Here is a 24,671-nt window from a genome sequence, read left to right as displayed (position 1 = left end):
AGCCAACGATGTCTATGGTCTTAATGGCCATAGACATCGTTGGCTGCGATATATATTAAAAAAAATATTTTGGATTTTTCAAAATTTTATTATAATTTTAAAATAATAAAAATATAAATACTTTAATCGATATTAATATAATTAATTTTATTTATTTTTGCGTGAAAAATTCAATATTTGAAACTGGAAGGAAGGGAGTTTGTTTCTAACTTATTACGCCCGATTTAACCGTTTATTTATGTAATATACATACGCAAAAAGGTAGTTCGACGGTAAAATTGTTAATAATAACCATTAAAATGTTTATAAATAGGAAGAAAATCATAAAATTTACACGAGATTTGATTAAATTATTTTCTTTCGATAATTTATAAACGAATTATCTTAAAGACGGTTAGAAAATGCATCTTGCTAATGGCAGAGATTTGTATAAGGGAACGCGGATCGATATTTTCTTCGTGTTTTAAATATTGGATAAAGGCCGAAGGGAAAAATTGAAATTTTTTTTTTTTTTGTTTTTCGCTATATAAGAAAATAATTTTAAACAATTTAAAAGCTTTTATTTCAATATTTAATATTTTAAAATTAATTATAATCAAGTTAGAGCATTTTCGGAAGTGAGAAGTGCGTAAAGTTTTTTGATACTATTAAGTTAATTTCTTAATAGAGTGGACTAAAGATCGTTAAGGTTTTTTGTTGATTAAATGTTATAATTGCCATCGATTGGGCCATTTAATAATAATAATTATCCAAGCTTAATTTCTACTGATTTTTTTTTTTTTGTAATTTAAAGTTTAAATATAGGTTAAGAATGCGTTTTCAGTGTAAAATCACTCAAACGGCACTTGATACATTCGTAATGCACATAATTTACGCGTAGCGCAAATCTACGCGCGTGACGCGATCATTCGCGCGCACCTTGACGCGAACAGAAAATGACACCGTGTACTCTAGGAGAAATTCGTTAATTTCGAGTTTAAATAAAGATTAAATGCGCGTTTTGAGCGTGTTGGGTGACAAAAGGTAGCACTTGATACATCTGTTATGTATTTTTTATAGGATGCGTCAGTTTGCGCGGCGGATACGAGTTTACTTTAGCGCCATTAGTTCATGTAATTATTCATTAAATATTATGCTGACTAATTACTAAAGCAAAGTAAACTTTCGACTATTCTCAGATAAAATTTCAGCACAGAACAGTTTAAAATTTCTTTTTTAGGTATTTTTTTGTTCATGTTATAACTGAATTTTTGCTTTAACATGCTGAGTTGTAATGTTTCTATTGGGAATCGTCTTTATGAATATTAATTCAAAAGCTAACAGATTAATATATGTGTTAAATAGTGTAATAATACACTGACAAAAAAACTTAATTTTTTTGTTAATTTTAAACCCTAATTTAATTTATAATAAATTAAACTACTGTATATTCAGATAAAGTACTTACGCTATCTACGCTTTGAGTCGCGTCGAGTCACAGCGCGCGCTGGTTGTATTTCTGTAATAATTATTTATAAATTCTATTAAATAAAAATAATTTTTTTTAAATGTATTCTTAATGTTAAGTTACGTTTTTTAAAAAATATTTGTGTGTTTAAAGGAAACGAAATAGATTTTTTTAATAGGATATATCAATATGTTCTACGCGCCGCGTTTTAACATGTTAGTATCGAAGGATTGACAAAACTTTTTCCCCCTCTGTAAATATGTTTGTAACAATATAAATCACGATTAATATTAAATTCAAGGGCTTGTTTGTCTTTCCTGAATCAAGAATTCTCATGAAATTCCTGGTTGTGTACATACAAAATTCAAATATACGTTTTATTCGTAAATATAAATGATTTTTTAATGTCAATATTGTAAACGTAACTTCGAAATTATATAAAATTCAGGAATTTTTGTTTAATTTTCTGTTTAAAATCCATATTTTAAAATGCTTCATTATGGTTTTAGTTAATGTGAAAAATTAAATATGGCTGGAAAATGTGGTTTAAAACTAAATAAATTAATGTAAACAAACTATAAAGAACATATATAATTAATTATATTAATAATGTCACATGCACTTAAAATTGTTTTTAATTAAAAACTTATCAATGCCTAAGAGCAATGTTTAAAAATTTAGATTTTGTATAATTTTATTAAATATTTTGAGATTTTACATTAAAATATTTTTGAAAAGGATTTATTAATTAATAAAAGATAAAAATATATAACAAATTTATATGCAAATTATTAATATATGCATCAATCACGCATCATACATCAAATGTGTTGATTTAAATAATTGATGTCTTCATTGCAAATATAATTATGCTATATTAATTATAAATCAGATAAATTAATTATTTTGTTTGTTTAATTAATCAGTTTGAATTAAAATTAAGAAAAAATTTTAATTTGAATGGAAGCCTCAATGAGAAATAAGTAATTTTAAATCTAATTATTATGCTCTTCTTGTATGAAACCAATTATAAAATTAATATAAAATATTATTATTAATTCCAAAAACAGAATGGTTTTAATTAAAAATATTTAAGATTTAAACTTGCAAAAAAATTCTATATTTAAGCAGTGTTTTATTAATATTTGTACCTAATTAAGAGAAATTTTTAGTATTATTATTATTATTATTTTTCCTTAATTAGGAATAATTTTAATTAAGTTTTTCATCAATTTACTTAATTTATTTATCAATTTTTTTTTGTTCCAAGTGGCAATAAAATCTAATTAATGATAATGAATTGATGACATTGATATATATCATTAGCAAAATTTTATAGGGCTTAAATAGATATATAATTTAAGTATATTAAAATTTTAGAAGGAATTGCGCTAAATTTTAAATATATATTAGCTTTTTGTTTAGTTGAAAATGGATGAGATTTTTTTTAATTTAAATTTTAATACAGTTTATTTTTTTATCGAATTCTGTGAGATACACTGTATTTTCTATGCGAATTTTACTGCAATAAGTTTACTTTTATGTGGAAATTTTACTGTTAAAATCCGTAAAACTTGTGAAATTCACACAAGAATTTACGGATTTTAATACTGGTTATAGGACAAAATATGCCGGAGTAATCTTGAATTAAGCTAATTTTTTAAATTAAGATTTAAAGGAGCTTCATATTTAAAGAGTAAATTATTAAATTACATTAAAATTTATATTGCAACTTTAAATTGAATCCGTTTATGCAACTTTCGAACTTTACGCCTTAAAATAAACTTTTTTAAAGCTGATTTTAAATATATTTTTTTTGCCGTTTTCTTCGGTTTTTAATACGTTATATCGTCCGTACCTTAGGGGATTTTTATTTTAAAAATTTACTATGTTTTAGTATATCGCGCTGACTTAGTTTAAAGGCAAAATATAAGTACAATTCTGTACGAATTTTAAAAAAACTGAAGCTCGGAAACGTTAGAGGTAGCAATTTTTTAAAAATTTTCCGTTCCACGTATAAGTCGAAATGCCTTAATAATTTTTTTATGAGCGAAGAAATTCCCCAGCTATAAAGGAATATTAAGATTTATGGATGAAGAAAATCTAAAGCGTCGCCCCGATGATGATGATGACAAATCGTTGATCCCCGTTCAAAATTAGCGATAAATTTAACGCTAGATATAATTCATCTATCAGAATTCGTGTTAATTATATTTAAATTTCAATCAATCGCTCACTTAAAATCCAGTTTAGTTTTTGCAATGTTTTTAATTCAGCGCACTTCAAATTCATTAATTAAGGAAATAAAAATAGCGCGTGTTTTACCATTAAATGTGGAAGATTTAAGTCGGGATTAATTAAATTATAACAGTTTACGTAATTTCCTCTTTTTTTTTTTAAAACTCGCTCTCCCTTTCTCTCGCGGAAAGGAAAATAGATCGATTAGAAGCGACCTTTTAAATATTTCCACTACATTTATATGTATATACACGCACTTCTTCTACCGAGAGCGTCGGAACTTACGAGGAATTATTGAAAGAATTTGCATAACAGCGTAAATAGTCTGGATAGTGTTCAGATAACAAGAGGAAAAAAAATTCTTATTGCGGAGAAAGGAGCAGTTGTTGAAGTTGGAGGGCGCTACCGACTACTGAAATGCCATTGGATTTCGTGTGGCTGAAGTGGTACGTCGCGGGTTATGTGTAGTCTGCTCTAAGGTCATTGTAGTCTTCATGGAAGTATATCCCGCTGCTACAACCCCTCAAGTTCCGGTATCTCCGCCACCCCCGGGTGCCGATGATAGGTATTATGCCGCTACAGCATCCCAGCTTCGTCAACCTCCTCCTCCTCAAACTGCTCTATCTCGATTTCAGGCTATGACTTCTGCTGGTGAGTTGTTATATGCAAATCTAGCTCGATCCGTCTTAAATTAGATCATTTTTTTAAAATGGATTTTATTCTCTTCTGCGATTTTTCCCCCTACGCTCCCTTTATCAAGTCATAATTATCTTCTAGATTCGGATGGGATGTGGAGTTTATTAAAGTTTTTTTCCAGGTTTGCTACATGACTACGTCGTTGACAGAATTAAAATTTCGAACGTGTTGATCCATTGCATTTGCTACATAAAAAGGAATCGATAATGATAATTTTTATCTCCTTTTTTTTTAATGTATTAATTTATGGAGATTTTTATGANGATAATTTTTCGAAAATCTTAAATAATTATATGCAAATTGCTTTGTAGTTTTCCCTGTTTTTTTCCGTGGAAAAATCGCAATAAATTTTTAAATAAAAATGTTTAGAAGTAGAAAAGAAAAAAAAATTTTTAAAAAAAACATTTTTTTTTTTTTTTAAAAAAAAAAAAAAAAAAAAAAATAAAAGCAAAATTCTGAAATATATTTCAATTGTTTGGGAGTTGCTTGTGCAGCCTTTGTGATATATGGTTTCTAACATTTATTGCTGATTTTTTTCAAAAGTTTTAAATACTGGTGACTTAATTTTTAATTTATTCTATTATACACAGCTTTATCATTATATCATTTGATAGTAAATATAAGAATCCCAGAAGAAACTTGATGCAATTTTATTTATGGAAGGAAGAACATTAATCCTCTTCTAAACTTAAATTTTTTATTGAAACTGTGAATAATTAAAATGTAAACATAATTATGTGTTGATCCATTGCATTTGCTACATAAAAAGGAATCGATAATGATAATTTTTATCTCCTTTTTTTTTAATGTATTAATTTATGGAGATTTTTATGAACCCTGCGTGAGGTCAATGTGCGTTATCCGAGTTTTCTTACACCTTTCTGCTGTGTTTCTTTATTTTTTTATTCTTTCTATATAAAGAATAAGATTATCAATTATTTAAATTTTAATTTCTCTATCGAAATTCTTCTAAAAATAATCGGTTCTAGCATTAAAACAAATTAGTCAGAGTCTAACGTTTACGCGACAAAATCTGTTTCGGATAATAAACATATGCTTTGGTTTGTTTGTTTTAGAATAGGTCTGGTTCTTACCCACGGAATCCTCTTATAAATCACGTCCAGAACTTGTAAAGATTACAAATTCTCTTATCTTACTCCAAGAATTTAAAACGTTTTTTATTAATTTTAAGCTGCATCTTGCTGATACGTCATACTACAAAGTTTCAAATTTGATAACAAATTTGAAACTTTGTAGGGAAGATAACTTTAAGAAAGTTTAATTACCGTCGAGAAATTTTAACTTTCTGATGTGAAGTTATTCGAGATCATTTTTTTTCTTTGGTTAAGGCTTTAAATTGCTGGAAAATTCTAAATTTTTTCTTTTTTTTTTTAAAAAGGAGTTTAGAATGGAAATTTTATTGGCATCTCTTGCGAATGAAGTTCCGTATCTTAGATGTTACACGATAGAATAAGTTAATGTTTTTATTATAGATTATGAAATGAAAAAAAAACACTGTGTAATTCCCGATTTTTGCAGTTATATACGAAGGAATTTATTAGGTTCAACAATCGTTAAGACTAATCAAAGTAGCTGTATGAGATGATAGTTATGGCGATAATTTAAATGTGGACCTCCAGCTTGGCGGAGAAAAATAAAAAAGTTATTGGCAAAGCACGTCACTTGGCTCTGTTTTTGTATAAGAAACTAATATTGTTTGAACTTTATTTATATTTACTGTACCTTATCCCGAAGCGTAAAAAATTGATTGGTTTTTTTGGGCATTCTTTATACGATTATTTTTATTTTTTAATCTTAAAACTGTTTTTTTGTTTTTTTAAATATTCGTTTTAAAATTTTAAAATGCGGGACGAATACGTTTACGCAATGCTGTTTTGGAAGGATGCGGCCTTGCCGTGAGAAATCGCGCTGAATCATTAGAATTTCAAAAGAAGAGAAAATAAAATTTTTGATATTCCTATAGACAACATATCGAAAAATGGTTTGGGAAATATATCCAGCTGTCGGGAGTTTCGGACAATTTAACGAAAAAACATCACTTTGCTAGTGAAGCTAATCAAATGCTTTTCATCTCTATAACACGCAGCCTTGCCGCTGTAAATGTCTACATTTTAACTTAAATAAACTGTTTTTTTAGTGTTAAAAAACTATTAAAACGCTAAAAATTCGCGTGTAAATGTTTGAAAGTTGTTTCGAGTAACGACACGTTTTTAAGAATTGTTTATATATAAAATAGTTTTATTTTTAAACAAACATTTAACCATAGTGGGATATTTCAAGTGGGCACTTAAAATTCGTAAGGGATCGTATGAATTACAATAATAAATATGTTGCTTCTATTGACTTGTCAAATAATAACTCAGTTGATAGCAGTACCCAACAGTTGAAATGTGTCTATCAAGAGATAAACCAAGAAGAAAATCGGCAAATTTCTCTCTATAAGTTTTCGACATATATTTGGAAATACGCCAGAAATAACGATGTGTGTGAAATAATGCGAGTTTTATACATGTGTTTCAATTACTGTTGAAACATTACTTAAAATTGCCTGTTTGAATCGATGTGTTGCGTACACACCAGAGATAAAACCGCAAAACACTTCAGGTATATGCAAATTACTCCTCCGTGTTTTTCGTCATCAGTTTAATTAACACGACATTACAGGCGGAACATAGAGCTTGTTTTCCATAAAAACACCTAATCATCGTCTTTGTCTTCAAACATGACAGGCACAAGACACGCAAAACACCCGTTGTGTTTATATCTATTGTAGGACTAGGTGAGTTCTGAGACGGCTCAGTGCAGCTGCTCACATTGACGCTCGAAACACTGAAGTAAAGCAGTCTGCTGCAGTTATGGATAACTACCCGATAGCTCCTATAGGTTTGATAATGGGAGAGGGTGTAGCTTCGAGAGATCCCACTGTACCAGTAAGTCAATCAGAAACTTCTACAACTTATCAACCCGAAACGACTTATCAACCTGAGACGACTTATCAACCCAAATCTATTCAATCAGCACAAATTTATCAGCCATGGATACCTCAGCTGAATCGTAAGTTTTGCTAATTAAGTCGATTGATTATCTACTTAAACGCCAAACTTTATTGTGTTTCGCTTAATTGGATCGTTTTATATCGCATTTTTGATGATGTAATTTTCTTCATTAACGAGTTTAAACGTTCGATAAAACGACGTAGTGAAATTGTTTTATATTTGTTTTTTTTTTCTTCTTGATGGTTTCTTCCCCCTCTTAATATATAAATTTCTTTTTTTCTTTTAGGTGGATCGAGTTAAATTTTTAAGAAAAATCGTGAGAATGTAAACCGTAGCATAGTCATTATTATCGCATATACTTTAGACAATTTGTCGGTATTATCATAAGTTTTAGAATTTTTGGAAGGATGCCAGTCTGACTGCATCCTTTTTCCTACTTTTTTGTGCTTATGTTTCGTTGCGTTGCTTCTAAACACTTCGTCATCAGAAGTAGACGTGTTTGGTTTTCATAACTCGGGTATTTAAACAATTTATCAGTAGCCACAGAAAAAGATTTATATATCTGTAAATATAGGTCAATCAGAACACAAATTTCTCCATTTTTTTTCTTTTTTTTTTACATTGGTTACCTCACGTTAAATCCCTCTTTGGCATTTCAAACAGTAGAACGGTTTAATAAATATCCGGAATTTCTGAACCATAAATATGGGGAAATTGTATGTTTTCCTGAAGTTTAATAATGTGTTATCGACAGGATGATGTATTGTACTGCGGAAGGTATAAAGAAAAGCTCTCCGAAATTGGATTATCATAGAGTTTAAACAGTTGCGGACTTCTGTTTGTGGGGATTTTTACACAGAAACGGATCCATCTAGATCTGAAGAAAGAAAAAAAGGGCAGAAAAAATGAATCACGTGTCGTGGCTACATGCCTAGATTCATTTAACCAGTCATTGTCTCTTACAAGAACAGAGAAAGTTATCCAAAAATAATCTTAGTAAACTTTTCGAGGGCAAAAAAGTGCAAGGAAAAACATGTTTTCAAAGCACTAGATCATTAGAACAATAACAAAAATAACCACAGCTGTGTTAAAGAACTTTTACCGACGATAATATGACACCGCATAAGTAGGGTGGTTTTAAAAATAAACGATTTAATTAATGTATCGATTTATAATAATTTCAAATGTATAGAAATTCGTCATTCATCGTGTTTTACTTGGCTTCGATCACCAAGCAACAAATGGAAATTTATTTATTACCCCCCGCTTGTTTATTTTGACTGCAGTCCAGTTTCAAAAATGGACGTTGGTTTAACGGAACCCATCACGAAGAATAAGAAACGAATTGTTTTTCTGTTTCGTAGAATTTCGTCTGAGTTTGTTTTTTATTTTTATTTTTTTCCCTAATTGCTCTTTTTAAAAACTTTCATCAAAACTGTCAAAATTATTCTTAGTTTTTATCTGAAAAAAGAAAAACGACTGATAAATTGCTCGTTAGTCAGAATTATTAGAGATTTTGTCAGGTGCCACGATTTCTTTTCCTTCCAGTAAAAAGACGCTAAAATATCGATTCGTAACAGTTTATTTTATTATTTTTTTAAATTTAATTGTACATTTTAAATAATAAAATTTCAATATTTTATCCATTAACATCATTCTGGCTTACATTAAACTCTACTACAAAGAAAAAAAATCGATAAATCGTTCTGCGCTCTTTAAATTTTATATATACTTTGTTCTCTTTTAAGGTTTGCTCGCTCATAATTTTTCCCCTGCTACGCTCCTTTCTTCCTTAATTTATTTATTTTTTTTCTGAGGGAATCATCAATGAAGTCAATAATGATTAATCTATCACGTGACAACAGCCTGGTAACTGTTTTATCAAGTAAATTGCCTCATTCCTCAACGTCATTAATAAAGTAATCTTCCCCTTTTAGTGTACTTCACTTATTTACTTCTACTAGGTCTTTCATAATTCATAAACTTGTACATTAACGCTAGAGTACAGTGGAATTATGTACGCGTTGAAAGATTTAGCGAGATAAACATTTTTGAATATACCTCTACGATTTTCAGATTTTTGGAACGTCATCATATACAGTATTTATAAAGTGACTATGCGAATTACAGAAGATAAATATCATTAATTAATTACGGATTTTTTTAACGCTCAGTTTGAATTAAAGTTTACTTTTACGCATTATAAGTAGGAAACTTGCCAAATTAACTAAGGCTATAAGGACTGATAATTTTTCGAAAATCTTAAATAATTATATGCAAATTGCTTTGTAGTTTTCCCTGTTTTTTTCCGTGGAAAAATCGCAATAAATTTTTAAATAAATTTCTTTTTTTTTCTGTCGAAATAATTTATAAATATATATAATGCATTTATGAATAATTTCTCCTATTTTTTTTTTAAATAGGTAATCCCCCCGAAGAGACAGGTATATGTGCCTTTCTGCTAACTTCTATCTCTGTTCTATTGATCATCTTTACTTTTCCGTTTTCGCTCTTCCTGTGCGTGAAGGTATGTTAGAGATTGGAAAATATACAATTATTATTTTTATTAAAAATTATTATATTTATATGCTTTCTAACCGTTTAAATTTTTTTTTAAAAATCACGCTTCCTATAACGCAATAAGTAACTGATTCATTTTATCGTTACGTAACAGTGCTTTCAAGAAAACCGTTATTTTAAAATTTAAAAATTCAAATTAACACGTCTGATTGGTTAAAAAATAAAATGTTAAATTTAGCGTATTGTTTTTGTAGGTGGTTCAAGAATATGAACGTGCTGTGATATTCCGTCTTGGTAGATTGCTTCGTGGTGGAGCCAAAGGCCCCGGTAAGATTGCCAAATAAATCTTTATACCAATAATAACATAGCATTAACTACGTGTAAATTTAAAAAAGCACCCATTCTATAATTTAGGAATTTTCTTTATTGTTCCATGCATCGATACTTATTGCAAAGTAGACTTGAGAACAGTTTCCTTCGATGTACCGCCACAAGAGGTAACTTATCGTGATTTTTTTGCGATAATCTTATCTAAATTTAATTTTTTTTTCATTATTTAAATAGCTAAGATTCTTTTAAAAAACTTTTCTTTGAAATGAATGGAATGTAGTTTTTTAAAGTAACCTTTTCTTATGTGTATCTGTTTTCTTTGTCTGCTTTTAAATGTTGTATAATGAATGACAGTTTAAAAAAGAATCGAGAGAGAGAAAATGACTTAATCAATGAAGTAAATCGATCAAATAAAAAAAAAAGAAAGAATTTAACAATTTTTATCGAACTTAGCCACAAAAATGAAAGAAAAATGTACGAAATTCTCTCCTTAAGTCGATAAATCTCATGTTATTGATATGATTAATTGTAAGAAATTGTAAGTAATTGTATCCTAATATATAATTTTTCTACTTTATTTAAAAAAGAAATAAATAAATAACTGAAAGAACTAACACATTTTATATAACCTAGTTAATTTGTTTTTTTCCTACTTCGTATGAAATTTAATTTTTGATTCAGTTCGGTAATGCAAATTTTCAGAGATTAAAAATAATATATTATTTAAATCAGTTAATTTACTCATTTTATATAATGCATTAAGTCTGTTTCCCCCCAAGACTTTCATACTAAAATCTGATATCTTCAAGAGCTATTGGGCTAACTCTCTTGCATTTTTTTTCTCCTCTTCTCTTTTGTTTTTATTGTAGAAAATTGGATCAATAGACCAGTAAAGAGTTTTCCACTCCTTCCTGCCTCTCACTAGTCCTATACAAGATAAATTTTTTTAATATAAGATCTGTACAGAACTTAGTACAGAGCTATATTTTATCTTAGAATTTTTTCTATTTTACTATTAAAATTGGAATTTTTGTAAAGAGAATTATCTTCTAAGTTTCATTTTCTCTTACCAATTCAAAAACAAAACTATAACTTATATTATGATGATTTTTTTAAGGTTTCAAGTGCTTATAAATTTAATTATGTATTTTTTTTTGTTATGTTGTTTTTTAAAAGCGGAATTAATATCTTTTCTTAATTAAGATGAACTCCTTATTTATTTTATTTATGAAAATGAACAATTTTCAAAAACTTTGAATTATTGCAAAATTATTAATTAAATTAACTTCATCTGTTTCTGATAATTGTAGTTTTGTTATGCGAATTAATTGAAGCCATTTAAGAATTTTACTCTCAATGGATTTAGATAATTNGCTCATAGTTTATACAAAACGTATTTTTATACATTTATAGTACAAAAAATTGAGATTTTATATATATATTATTATTATTCACCACTGGTATTTTTGCCTTTATTGTTAGAATCAATCGATATGTATTCACATTCGTTAGGGCGTAGTATTAAACTGCAGTACTCTTTGTAGCAAGAATGTTGATCGATTGTTACATATCATTATTATGCAATTTTATTAGATAAATTAAGACCTTAGAGAAAAGATCTTATTAGTAATATCCTCTATCATAATCCTTAAAAGAAAAGTCAAATCTCATAGCTAGAACGGCACAAAAAATTAAATTATTAAGAATTGAATTTGAGCTGAGCGTTTCTGAAATTTTCTAGGTGTAGAATATATTTCTAATTTTGTTTTTTTAATTTATTTTTTAAGTTTGTGTGTGTAAATCCACCCCATATGGTCGTACAACACAAGGACCATTTTTCAGTTGCAGTTTGTCTAAATTTAGGAAGTGATGCCGATGTAACTAGGTTTATTTAAGTTTAAGTACAAGATCAACACCTTGAACTTTATTCTGGAAATTCGATATGAAAGGGTCGCGTCGTTATGTAGTTATTATTGGATTCTGAATGTCTTTTTTTAGTAAAATGACGAAATTTTTGTGTTGTCGACTTACATTTTAAAACTTTAAAATATCATTTATTTTTTGCCAAAAAAGACTTTTATGGACCCCCCTGTATAACGGATTTAGGAAATAACCGAGGTTTCTATCGGTTAAAAATAGTGTTTGAGAATATTAAACTACTAGTAATAGTGCTCGGAATGTCTGCTAGGGAACGTGCTGGCAGCTATTGTTTCCCCTTCCTGCTTAGAAGTATGGTGTTTGTTTCCCTTGCATTTATCACAATATATCTTTGGTCAGTCGACAGTATCAGATCATCGCTTTCCTCTATTAGTCCGTTCTATCGAGGTTGGACAGTCTAAAGCAGTGCTCGTGCCTCGTGAGGTTCTAATATGAGATCCCGAGACTTTGAAAACGCAGTAATGTAAAACTTGTTAAACATAAAACAAATGAGTGAAATTTTTAATGCAATCTCGGTAATCCGTATGTTTGCGACCACTGGACGTTCGACATGTCCAGTGGTTCGCTACTAGTCGACTCTCCGGTATTACCATCACTGCTGCCAATTCCCATTAGTTCAAACTCCCGTTTCCACTAAATTTAGTGGACCTCCACCAACACGATTTCCGTGAAGGCAGCTGGGATGGCAAAACGACAAAAGGCAATTGAAAATTTATTTTAAAAGTCCCATTTATATCAGACTATCGAGATTGTAGCGTATACTGTATATGAAATGTTTAATTTTATCACAATAAAACTAAACTGCGGCCATTTAAATTTTTGCATTATACATTAGTGGATATAAATAACGCGTATTTTATAAAAACAGGATCATGGAAGCTGTGGAAACGTCGCTTCCCTTGTATTTTCTAAAATATAAATACATATTGTGCGATTATTTTCATATTTTAACACACTTTGAATTAATTAAAATTAACGCTTTCAATGGTTCTATCCAGGGGTGGCACAGCTTCCCTATCATCAAATGTCACCGCACACCACTGTCATGTACTGTAGCCTACTACAGACTAGTTTTTTAGACTATGAAACGTATTGTATAGTGCGCTATATTATTCTAGATATTTAATAAGTTCATACTTACATAAACTTTCAACAAACAAAATAATATAAATAGCGAAACAGCGAACAAAATTTGAAAATACTTAGATATGCAGAAAATATCAATAAGTTAATTTTGAGCATTAAGTTCGGAAATAATAATATTTTCAATGGTAGTTTTAGATTGCGCGAGGCCATAAAGCGTCTTAGCGATGCCTCTTGTATATTAATTTACGTAATTTAAAATCTTTATTACAATTACTTGATTCGTGTAAAGTTTAAGATCCTAATCAGTATGGGATTTCGAGTCCTCAACTATCGATAGCCATCTATGGTGGAACTATCATAGATGCAGACTGTGCAACGCGTAGGGGTCCAAGTCGATTGTAGACTCATTTTGTCAAGAGGCTGAGAAAACAGTATTTACAATCATAGATTAAAGTAAAAAATACTGAAAATGAATAATTTCAGTATTCCCCGAAGAGATCGGAATTTCACAGGAAAACCTTTATAAGTTCCGCAGATGATAGGCATTTATCATGAGATCCCTAAAAGCGCGAGAGCCTACATTGCCCGCCACTATAACCAATCATTATTCCTGTTTTTGACTACTTTGAATCCAATTTTTATTTATTTCTTTTTTTAATGTTATCTTTATAACCTCATTATATTTTACCTAATTGCATATTGAAAATTCATAATTTTTTCACTATCGGAAATCACAGTATTCACTATTAATGTTTCGTTAATTGGACGAAAATTACCAATTTCTCATCGGTGCAACGGTCTTGGCTTCAAATTTTTTTTCCCATTCAGAATTATTACAGATGCCATAGATTAGTCGTTTTAGCTACTTAAAAATTTTTATGCTGGTATCATTATTTATCTTCAAGTACAGATGACGATTAAAAAACTAAATTAATGCACCATTCTGTTCTTTCATTTCTAGAGTGGTCGATGTGATATAAAATAAATCTTTTAGAATTACATAATAGTTATTTACAGTTTCGTTCTGGAAATAGGCGAATAAAGCTTTGCTTGATTCAGAAAAACACGGGCATGTTTACAGATTAAATTGCATAATTTATGTATGAAGTCATAGATGGACATTTTCTCTTAATAAAGCGAATTGCTACGTTCGAAATGTCTAAATAATTTAATTTTAAGAGTTCTGTTCGCTATCAGTTGCTCTTCTCGATTTGAAAAATTACGTTAGAAACGAAAATCTAATTCTAAATGTGATATATTTCGAATTTCTTATGCAAAAAAAGGGGAGAGAATAGTTCTAGCTTCTTCAAAACTACTTTTTTCCAGAGGATTGCGGTTTAAAGATTGTGAAAAAGTTTTGCTGCTTTTTTAGTGAGAACTTGCAAAACTTCTTTTAGATAATGTCAAAGTTTTCCAGTAAGTTAACACGAGATTGACAGTATAAAATGTTTGGAAAACATGTTTAGGACATATCGAAATCGAATTTCTTTTCAAAATTTTAATGGTTTGGTTAGCATAAAAATATTTCTCTCATTGAATACAAGTACAGAACTGGATCCTATTCATAAACGTCGACGGAGTTTGATAAATAAGGATTTAGTGATTTAGTTATAGAAACTTCCGAATATTTAATGTAAAATAAAATATCATTATTAAAACGTAAATAATTTTAATAAATTTAAATAAATTAATACGGACTCTTTTATTGGCCATGTTTTTTTCGAGTCTGGGGCGGTAGTGGTGGCCCCCACTCGTCGTTTCCTTATACAATACTACAGTACATTTAACACATCAAAATTAAATTCTACCTTTAGTTACGTTTATTGAGTTTCAGAGTGAGGGTGTATATAATTAAAATGAATGCCTATTCTCAAGCCTTGATTTTAGGCAGCATAATTTCGTTAAAAAATACATTTTTATTAAATTATATCGCATTTAAAAATTGATATTGTTTGCTGCTATCGATTCTGTTATTGAAATGGCGCTAATGATTTATCTTTGGGCTTGTTCAAAGTAAATTTCTAATTAAAATTTAGAATAATTTAAACGTTTCACGTATGCAGAAATCTCGAGAGGATTATTATTATTATTATTATTTGTTACGTAATTAACTGGAGTGTTCGAATTTTACTGTGGAGAGGAGAGAGGATGGCAATTCTAAAAATGGAAAACTTCAACTTGCGCGTCGAATGAGCGATTTTCATACAGATTTATTAGACTTTTAACATAATAAATGATTTTATTTAAAATTTTTATATACACCGAATTGACTAAATTACTATAATCTTTAAAATTTTCAGTAAAATATATCCCAAATGTTTCAAAAATGATGATAAAAACGCGAAGATGTGATTAGTATAGTCACAGATGCTGCATTATCTTAACTCTCGTATTGATTTATTGTTAATTTTTTCTTTCGTTCGAAGAATTTGAAGTTCTGTCAATACTATTTAAAAAACTTTCGAAGTATTTTATTTTATTTTTTTGCAGTTTCCCGAATGACGTCGTTATAGTGACGTTAAGAGGGAACAGTCGCGTGCTCTTTCATTCCTGAAAGAGGCAAGCTGCGCCAGAAAACATTTGAAATTTGATTGATTTTCGATACTCTGCAAAGAAATCAATTTTTCAGATTTTCGTGATATATTCTAATCTCTTTCAGAGGGTCGAAGATAACAGAATTTTGAAAAATTGATGATTTCTTTCTCCTCCTTTTATCGTCGTTTATATTTAATTCTTTGTTTTAAAACTAACGTAGTTCGAATGGATTAATCGAGTTTAAAATATGAAAATAAATATGTAAAATTACACTTTTTAAAAATCAATTAGAAAGATGTTTAATTAATTGATTTTATTTGCATTTTTGTTTTAATTTTAATAAAAGTTTTTCAACTGAGTTGAATTATTTAAAAAAATTGCAAAGAAAGAAAATAAAATTAATTAACTGTGACAAGCTATTTGTAATAAAATATCAGTATTTATTAGCTTATCTGTATGTCTGTACGTTTGTGCTTCTAATTCTAGATATTATTTAACTAGGGAAGCAGGCTGGGCAAGTGCCCCAAGCACCTTTAAGTAAGGGGGTGTCGGGAGGGGTGGTTTGTAATTACTGTATTTGAATTATTTATAAAATTATTTGAAAAATTAAATGATAATTCGGTGAGGTGCACCGGATTCTTAGTTTGTCTTTGGTCCAGAATCTAGTTGTGCTCTAGCATTATTTAAATGTATTTAAAACGAATTGCATAAAATTTTATATTCTGTATAATTATCATCAAAGCAGTGACATATCCAGGAGGGTGCATATATGGTGCTTCCACGCTACCTTGATACCAAAGCAATCATTTTTATTACTTTAAAATAAAAATAAATATAATAAATAACATATATTGCATGACTTTAATTAGATAAGATTAGCTAACTAAAGTAATTCTAAGGTAACTGTGTAAATATCTGAAAAAATGACAGGAGGCACCTGCCTTAGTCACCCCTGAATCTACCCTGATCAGCATCTATATTTTCAAAATCCTGGATATATTTTTCTGTTTGCAATAGTCATGCCAGTCATCTATCTAACTTCTTTCAGTGGAAAATTTTTAAATTAAAATAATGTAACTTCTGGTTTGCATCAGAAGTTCGTATATAGTTAATTGGGACCTCCTGCTCCTAATCTTTCTATATCTGGCCTCAGCTTTCATCTATCTAACTCCATTTTCAAGATTAAGAAAGGAGAGATGACAGTGGGAATTTATAGGTCTAGAACGCCTTCAAATAGCAGCCCAATATGAGATGGAGTTTTCATGTTTCTGACAGTTCAAAAACTTCTTGATATTTTTTACTCCTGAAATCTAACTTTTTGGAAATCAGTAAGGCATAATTAATAGTGTCCTTTAGTCTTTCCTTGTTTGATGGATGCTGAGAATTTACAAAGCACTTTAATAAATACCTCCATTTTTGACTGGATTTATATCTGGATTGTTTGGTGGCCAGTCCATCTTTTCCAAATTTCTTTCAGTTAAGAATTCTGCAAGTGATATTGCCATCTAACATGATGTGTTGTCATCTTGGAAGATATGTTTGTCTCTAAAATGATCTTCAAGTTTTGGGATAAAGAATCCTTTCAGCATCTTCATATAGACTTCTGCATTTAAAGTGACATTAAGAATGCAAAATTTTCCAGGTCCTTGTGCTTCGATACATGCCCATATCATAATGGACTGAGGAAATTGACTTTGTATTTCATGTAATTATTTTGACACTCTGCCTTTCTTTTGCCACACAAGCAAACAACCATCATCACAATAGTTGAACTTTGACTGATTGCTGAAGATGACATGACTACAATCTTCTATAGTACAGGTTTTTTTCCCATTGTTTGGCCTATAACAATTGTTTCCATTAGTGAATTTTGGTTAACCTTAGTTTTATCTTGATTAGTCTTAATTTTCCTATAGAATGACCCATGAATGGATACAGGTTTTTATAGTTCTGTCAGAAACTTGTGTTTTGCTGATCTTGGACCAAATAGCTTTCAGTTGCTTTGAGGTTGCTTGTAGCTGCTGCAAATTTGGCACAATCCAGAAGTGAGTGGATGCCCACTTCTGGATTGATTTATTTTACAATTTTTGTTGTATATTTCCTCCATATCTTACTTTCCATTTTTACTAATGGATTGTAAAAATCCCATCAACTGAGCAACACGATGTTCAGAATATTCATTCTTCAGCAATGCAACAATACAATTTTTTTTACATTATCAGACAGCTCAGCCATTGAAACCATTTTAAGTGCCAATATCAGGAACCACTGATGGCAGTTAAGGAGCACAAAACAGCTTTGAGTATTTAAATAATTTTGCATTAGAATGCAACACCTAATTTGCATAGGTTTTGCTTATTTTTAAGCAAGTGGAAGATTCCATACTTATTTCCATGTCTTTGTGTTGTTCCAGACTTTTTTGGGATTGTATAGTTTAGTATTAAAAAATTTCATATACATACAGATTATATAAATGAATAATTCTTAAAGAATAAAATTTTGTTATAAATAAAACAATATCTAAATGCAATGTAATTTCATTTAGCCTATTTTTAACAGTTGCTAAATTATTTTAGTTGTTCATATTAGATTAAATTGAACAATTAATTATTTTAACAGCATGTTGCAAAGCATTCTTCAAAAACAATAAATATAATAAATGAGAGAACCTAAATTATTATTCTACTAATTATACAATGTATTTTAAATTGAACTTAATAAATCACTTTTGTAATTATCATCTCTAGCATTCCAATTTATAATTCTAAACATTTAATTATAAAATTATTTTTTTCTATATTTTCTATGAAAAATGAATGATTTAGTTTATGAAGACTGCTAAAATATTATTCAAGTAAAACATTACTTGAATAGTATGATCTACTGGCAAATGTAATTTTTGTATTATTGTTTCATACACTATGAGCTAGCTGTATTTCTCTGAATCAAATTAAGATGCTAGCAGGATGAAATTTTTAATTTCTCATTTTATTGATTGGCTCACCTGTGTCTAAGTGGATAGAGCCCTGAAAATGGGTTGGTTGCTGATTTGCATCAATAGGCTGGCCATTTGGAGATTTTTTGGGATTTCTTTGTGTATGTGATATCTAAGTAGGAGCCACTTTCTCATAGGAAGTCCTGTTGTGATGCATCCCCTTGACAGATGGCCCAAGTGTTACATTGTCTTGTTTTATTAGTCCAGTCCAGTTCATTTTATTGATTAATATTCTTAATTTAGTTATTGTAAATTATCTATTAATCTAATCCATTTTATATTAAATAATGTTTTGCATAGGTAGTGCCATATGTTATACAACTAATGAGATTATTATATACAACAAGATTTAAATAGCTTTTTTCCTATATAATAATCATGTTAGGTAAAAGACAGTGAGTACCTAGACACAAAGGAACCTGAAGAGCCTATAAAAAGTAGTAATAAGCTATTACAATGTTTACATATTTCATAATTTTGAAAAAGTTTTAAATAAAATAAACCTAACTTTTGTTACTGGAATATCCATAAAATTATAACTCTCAACTAGAAAAGAAGACTTTACAGATATAAACATTAGAAAGAAACTCAAAAAGATTGAAGGAGTCAGGATGTTTATTTGGTTAAGTGCTTTTTTAGATTTTCAATCCCATCTTCAGATCAACAATATTCAAAGTCCTGACAATTTGAATAGAACATCAAATGTTATTCTATTCAAATTGAATAAACTTATTCTTGATATAAATAGCCTGAAACTTGGGGAGAAGCTTAATCTGGAATTTTCAGCAAAAGAGTCATGACTGTAAGGAAGAAACAAGATCCAAGAATCTAGATTGTTTCCTTCTCTTCTTTTAATCAAGACCAGAAGTTTGTAAGTGGTGATGGTCAACTCTTCAGCTGTTCTAAGTGGCAAATATCATGTATTTTTTATCCAGAATCCTGATGCCTTTCCATTGAGAAGCAGAATAATTTTCATTATTTGAGATTGTCTTTATGCTTAGACACGCTTGTCTTAAGTATGCGATACATGCTGCCTATGTTGTACTGTTGTGTTGTCTGTTTTAATTGAGATGGAGTAGACATCTCTTTGTTGCTTTTATATTCATTCTTTTTCGTTTTTAATTATGTCATATATTGTTAGCTGTCATACAGTCACCACTTCCACATCACTTTTGTTTAGATATTTGTAAAGAGTTTGGAGGTTTCTAGTTCAGTGAGTACCTGTTTATTATTTTGATCACAATACTGTTATTTTGTTGCTTTCATTGAGACCTGCCACCTGATTTCGTTCAAAAAATTGTATACTAAGTTGTGATGAAACTTATAGAGCATAATGGTTTCCATGATTTTCTACAGTCTAGTAGAACAAATATTCATAAAAAAAAAGCTGCCCCTCAATGGAATGACAGCAAGATTATTATTAAAAAATACAAGATATTTGCCATTTTGGCAGAAGAGTTTACAATTGTCACTTCCAAACTTCAAATCATAAATAAAACAAACAGAAGCAAGAGAAGGAAACAATCTGGATCCTTGGATATGGCTTATTTCTTTCCTACAGTCATGAGCCTGCCCCTGAAAATCCAAGTTAATCTACCAAGTCTTGACTATTTATATTTTACAAACTTCCATCAGCTGGACTGGTGTTTCACATTATTTTAACATGTTTAAATTATCTGTGCATACTAATAAATTATCTATACATTGAATCAAACACTCCAAAATCTTTTATATAAGATCAGTGAAGAATTTTAATTAAATATGTTAAAGATAAACATTTTCAGTCTACACTGAAGCATTTTATGAAGAAAATTTTGAACTTTAGAAGCCATGTTGGCTAGCACTTATCTGTACATTTTAGTTTATTGTTATTGGGCTGCAATTTTAAAAAATTGTAGATTTATAAATTCCCACTGTTGCCCAATTTTCCTTAATTTTGAAAACAATGTTAGATAAATGAAATTCAAGAGCAGGTATAGAAAGCTTAGGGGCAAGATGCCCCAATTAACTATATATGAACTTCCAATGCAAACTGGAAGTCATGTATATATGCAGAGAGATTTGTATATTAGGAGGATTGATGCTATCAAATTTTGGTGATTAAAGGTTGAAGAGATGGGGAGATAAGCGGGGGTCATGTGTATCTCCAGTAGGGTCAGACTTTCAGACTTGATGAAGATTTTACTGGTTGTTAGCATTTACAATTCTTTATAAAACTCATTCCTACCCTTAAAATTAAGCGTTTTTCCATTTTATAATAATTAATAATATAAACGTTTTTTAAATAAAATATGATAACATGATGAGATGGCATCACCAAATGTTGCTGGGAAAGTTAAGCAACTCATTGTTGAATTTCTATTTTTATTTCATTTCTGGATTCCTCATTGCAATTAATGAAAAATGGCAAAGTTTTATCAAAATTGATCAATCAAATTTTGAGATTGAACACAGTTTTGTAAACCAGGTAGAAGAGGCTTTGCTAATGCTCCACATCAAAATTATTAAATATATAATCATCTGAAATAGATGTTTTAAATATAAATGGGTCAATATTGTTTTTATTCAGAAAACATTTTCACAGAAAGTGTGGTTATTAATTATGGATCCAGATATGAATACAATCTGCTAAATTAGAAAGTGTTATTAAAAATTTTATTTTATGGTATGATGATATTCTAAACTTTACACATACCAATGAAAATATTAGTTGTCAGCAAAAATAATTATTTAGATTTAAAATACATGTTAATTTTAGAATGAAACTTNAATAATTTATTAAATTGTAATCAATGTTATATTGTAATTTATGTAATAAATATGAAGATTAAAATAGAGTTTTAGTAGTGGTGGAGCTTTAAAAAGTGCCGTTTCTTGTCACAGTATGCCGACAACAGGGTATTTATATAGGAAAACAATTTCTTAGAAGTTTCTTTTTTTATATATATTGAAGTACATTTGATCAAGTTACCTATTGCTGTTAGTTTAAGTGCAGAATGTTCGGCTTTTATCTAGAGAGATTTGTCTTCCGCTATATAATTTAGTTGAGACCGGTAGAAACACATTTAGTTTGAGTAAATACATGTAAAGGTTTTTTCTCTTGATGATACAACTTACTCTTTACACAAAATTGATTCAATATTTACTTTTTTATTAGTTGATGGAATTAAAATTATTATTTAAAGAAAATTTTATATTAAACGAAAACTAAGATACTGCCATAAAGGCGATTAAATAATTAAAATTTGTGCAGTGGTACTTTCTGGTAAGAAAGCCCCCTTTTAAGTGTTTATTTTAACAAAATGTAAGAACAATACTTTTTGTGGTACCAGTTCTCTTTCAAATTGTCATAACATGGATAGAGTTATAGGGGCATGACTGGGCATTATCCAAATGTTAGTGGTTACTAAATTTTTTGCCAGTCTGTGTACATTACTTATAGATATGTGAATAATAAATGATTGTAATTATCTAATTCTTAGACTGACTTATCGAAGAGCTGGAATCGGTGATCACAATCTTCACCCCTGACCTTTGTCGTGCCATAAGGAATGGACTTTATTTTCACTCATGTCATAATTTCAGTTTTATTTATTTATTGAATTCGTGATGTATCTGAAGATGGGTTTCTTGTCCAAAAGTACTAATGTATGTGTTGTAATTAATTGAATACTAGTAAAACAGTATCTTGGTTTTTGGAGCTTTTCTCTTATGATATTAAATAATAATATTGTTTATAAAACTGATAAATATGCAAGAAAAAAAATTAAAAAGTCTTTATTTTAAATACATATACTATATATTTCTATAAAGCACAGTATATATGCTAACTTTTATTTTGAAAATTTAATAATTTAATTACAGAAAAGATGTTCGTCTTCCTGTTCAGTTGCAGAGAGCCATGGCAGCAGAAGCTGAGGCTGCTAGGGAAGCACGTGCTAAGGTAAATTTTGTTTGAAAATAATTTCTTTACAATTAGTAATAAATTTTAAGCGTACCATTAAAAACGTCACTTGGCACGATTCTCTGTGTAGGTGATAGCGGCAGAAGGTGAACAACGAGCCTCCCGAGCTCTGAAGGATGCCGCAGAAGTGATATCGGGGTCACCCGCAGCCCTCCAGCTTCGCTACCTGCAGACCCTCAGTTCTATAGCTGCCGAAAAGAATTCCACCATCGTCTTTCCAATACCAATGGAGTTCTTTAAGGGTTTCGTGACCAAAGCTGAATAAAAATTCCTTATCAAATTTTGCAAAAAAAAAAAGAAAAGAAAAACATATTAAAGGAAAGACATATTAATTTATTGAATCAAAATATTGACATTTAAAAGAATCTTTTCTTAATACCAGGACCAAATTTTCATAATTGGATCATTTATCATTGTGGTTTGCTTATCATCTTAATTTTTTAAATTATCTTTTAAATGATTCCAAAACAAAATAATGTGCCTATTCTGTTTAAGATCATTATTTTTTCATCACATTCCAGGATTTCAACTAAAATTTTTACCTGCTAAGATTTTTAGAAATCTTATTTCTAAAATTTGTAAGGACTTTAAAAAATGTCATCTAATCAATGCAATACTTTCCTTCTTAAAGTTGACTTTTATCTAAAGTTATGCAAAAAATTGTACATTCTTAGTCATTAGGTGCAGAGTACAGTATTATATAAGAGATATATTATAATATATCTCTTATAGATATCGATAATTTAGTTCTCTATACTTTCTAAGTAGCTCTCAACCTTTATTTCTCGATCTGCATATAACGTAATAGCGCTATCTCAGGGATGTTTTTCTATTTTATAAATATTTTTTTATTTTCTTCTTCATAATGCTTCCAAAAGTAATTTTCTATCTAATTTTCCTTTCTGTACTGTTTCAATTTTCATCTTAATCTGGATTATTTTTATATATTTAATAACAGTATTGAAAAATATTTAATTAGACTCTTATGTTTTTATATAACTTTTTTATATTTTTTAATCAGCTAAAGATTACTTTGCTACATTGTCTTTTTTATAACAGGAAATTGAAGCTGTTTCAACATAGTTCACTGTTTCAACACTCTTTAATTCATTTTACAGATTCTTTCTAAAGATTCTGTAACTGTGGCCGTGGATGCTGTAGTTTACTATCGAATCAGCAATGCTACCATTGCGGTTTCCAATGTTGAAGATTATGGTCATTCGACACGTCTTTTAGCGGCGACAACATTACGAAACGTTCTCGGGACAAAGAGTTTGTCCGAAATTCTCATTGAACGGGAAACTATTAGTCATGTGATGCAGGTTAATTATTAGATCTGTTTTATGTATTTTATATTAATATATATTTTAAGTGCTATTTAACCTGTTTTTTGGTTTTATATTAAAANACACTACAGGCCAAACTGCCTTCGCAGCAGTAATGCTGTCAGTGAAGGGAAATTTATGAATGACCCACTCTTAGCACGGCCATTAACAATGGTTCCATGTCAGGGGAAAAGTTCTTTTTTTTTAAAAAGTTTATCTTTAAAAAACAAATACGAAGACGGGGATGTAAGGTTATACTTTGCCACAGACAAAGTACAAAAGCCATAAAATTAACTATGTTATATATTATGGTTTTTAATGCGTTTTATTGTAAGTGAACTACAGAATTAAAATTACCAAGTGTTTAAAAGGCGAGGGACCACCTACCAATTTCAAAAATAAATTTAATTCCATGTAAAATATTTTCTTAGATGGAGAATTTATGATGTTTAGTAAAGATTCTATGTTGTGTCGATGGGAATTTTAATTAATTAAAGAAACTTTTCAGTGGCAAAATGAACTAATATTATTAATTTCATCGAAAAATTATCATAATAATTAACCAGATATACCTACGATT

The 24,671-nt window shown here is 29.3% G+C and overlaps 1 protein-coding gene across 3 annotated transcripts in view; it reads left to right on the top strand.

Annotated features, from left to right (window-relative positions):
• Positions 1-24,115, top strand: part of LOC111619135 (mechanosensory protein 2-like) — a 26,954-nt gene extending 2,839 nt beyond the window's left edge. The window contains exons 1-5 of one of the 3 annotated variants that reach the window (XM_023360806.1): positions 3,687-4,336; positions 9,822-9,925; positions 10,173-10,245; positions 10,333-10,415; positions 23,885-24,115. In XM_023360806.1, coding sequence (XP_023216574.1) covers positions 4,180-4,336; positions 9,822-9,925; positions 10,173-10,245; positions 10,333-10,415; positions 23,885-24,100 — 633 coding nt within the window. In that variant the 5' untranslated portion in view covers positions 3,687-4,179 and the 3' untranslated portion in view covers positions 24,101-24,115. Of the gene's footprint in view, positions 1-3,686; positions 4,337-5,900; positions 7,457-9,821; positions 9,926-10,172; positions 10,246-10,332; positions 10,416-23,884 lie in introns of those variants that run through there. The other 2 variants (XM_023360804.1, XM_023360805.1) reach the window with 2 other exon arrangements.
• Positions 24,116-24,671: the final 556 nt, after the last annotated feature.

The sequence above is a fragment of the Centruroides sculpturatus genome, unplaced genomic scaffold, assembly GCF_000671375.1.
Source record: "Centruroides sculpturatus isolate CEXI.00-Female unplaced genomic scaffold, Cexi_2.0 scaffold87, whole genome shotgun sequence".
In the NCBI taxonomy this organism is placed as follows: domain Eukaryota; kingdom Metazoa; phylum Arthropoda; class Arachnida; order Scorpiones; family Buthidae; genus Centruroides; species Centruroides sculpturatus.
Note: the sequence above shows the minus strand (reverse complement) of the source record. Positions and strands in the feature narration are given on the sequence as shown.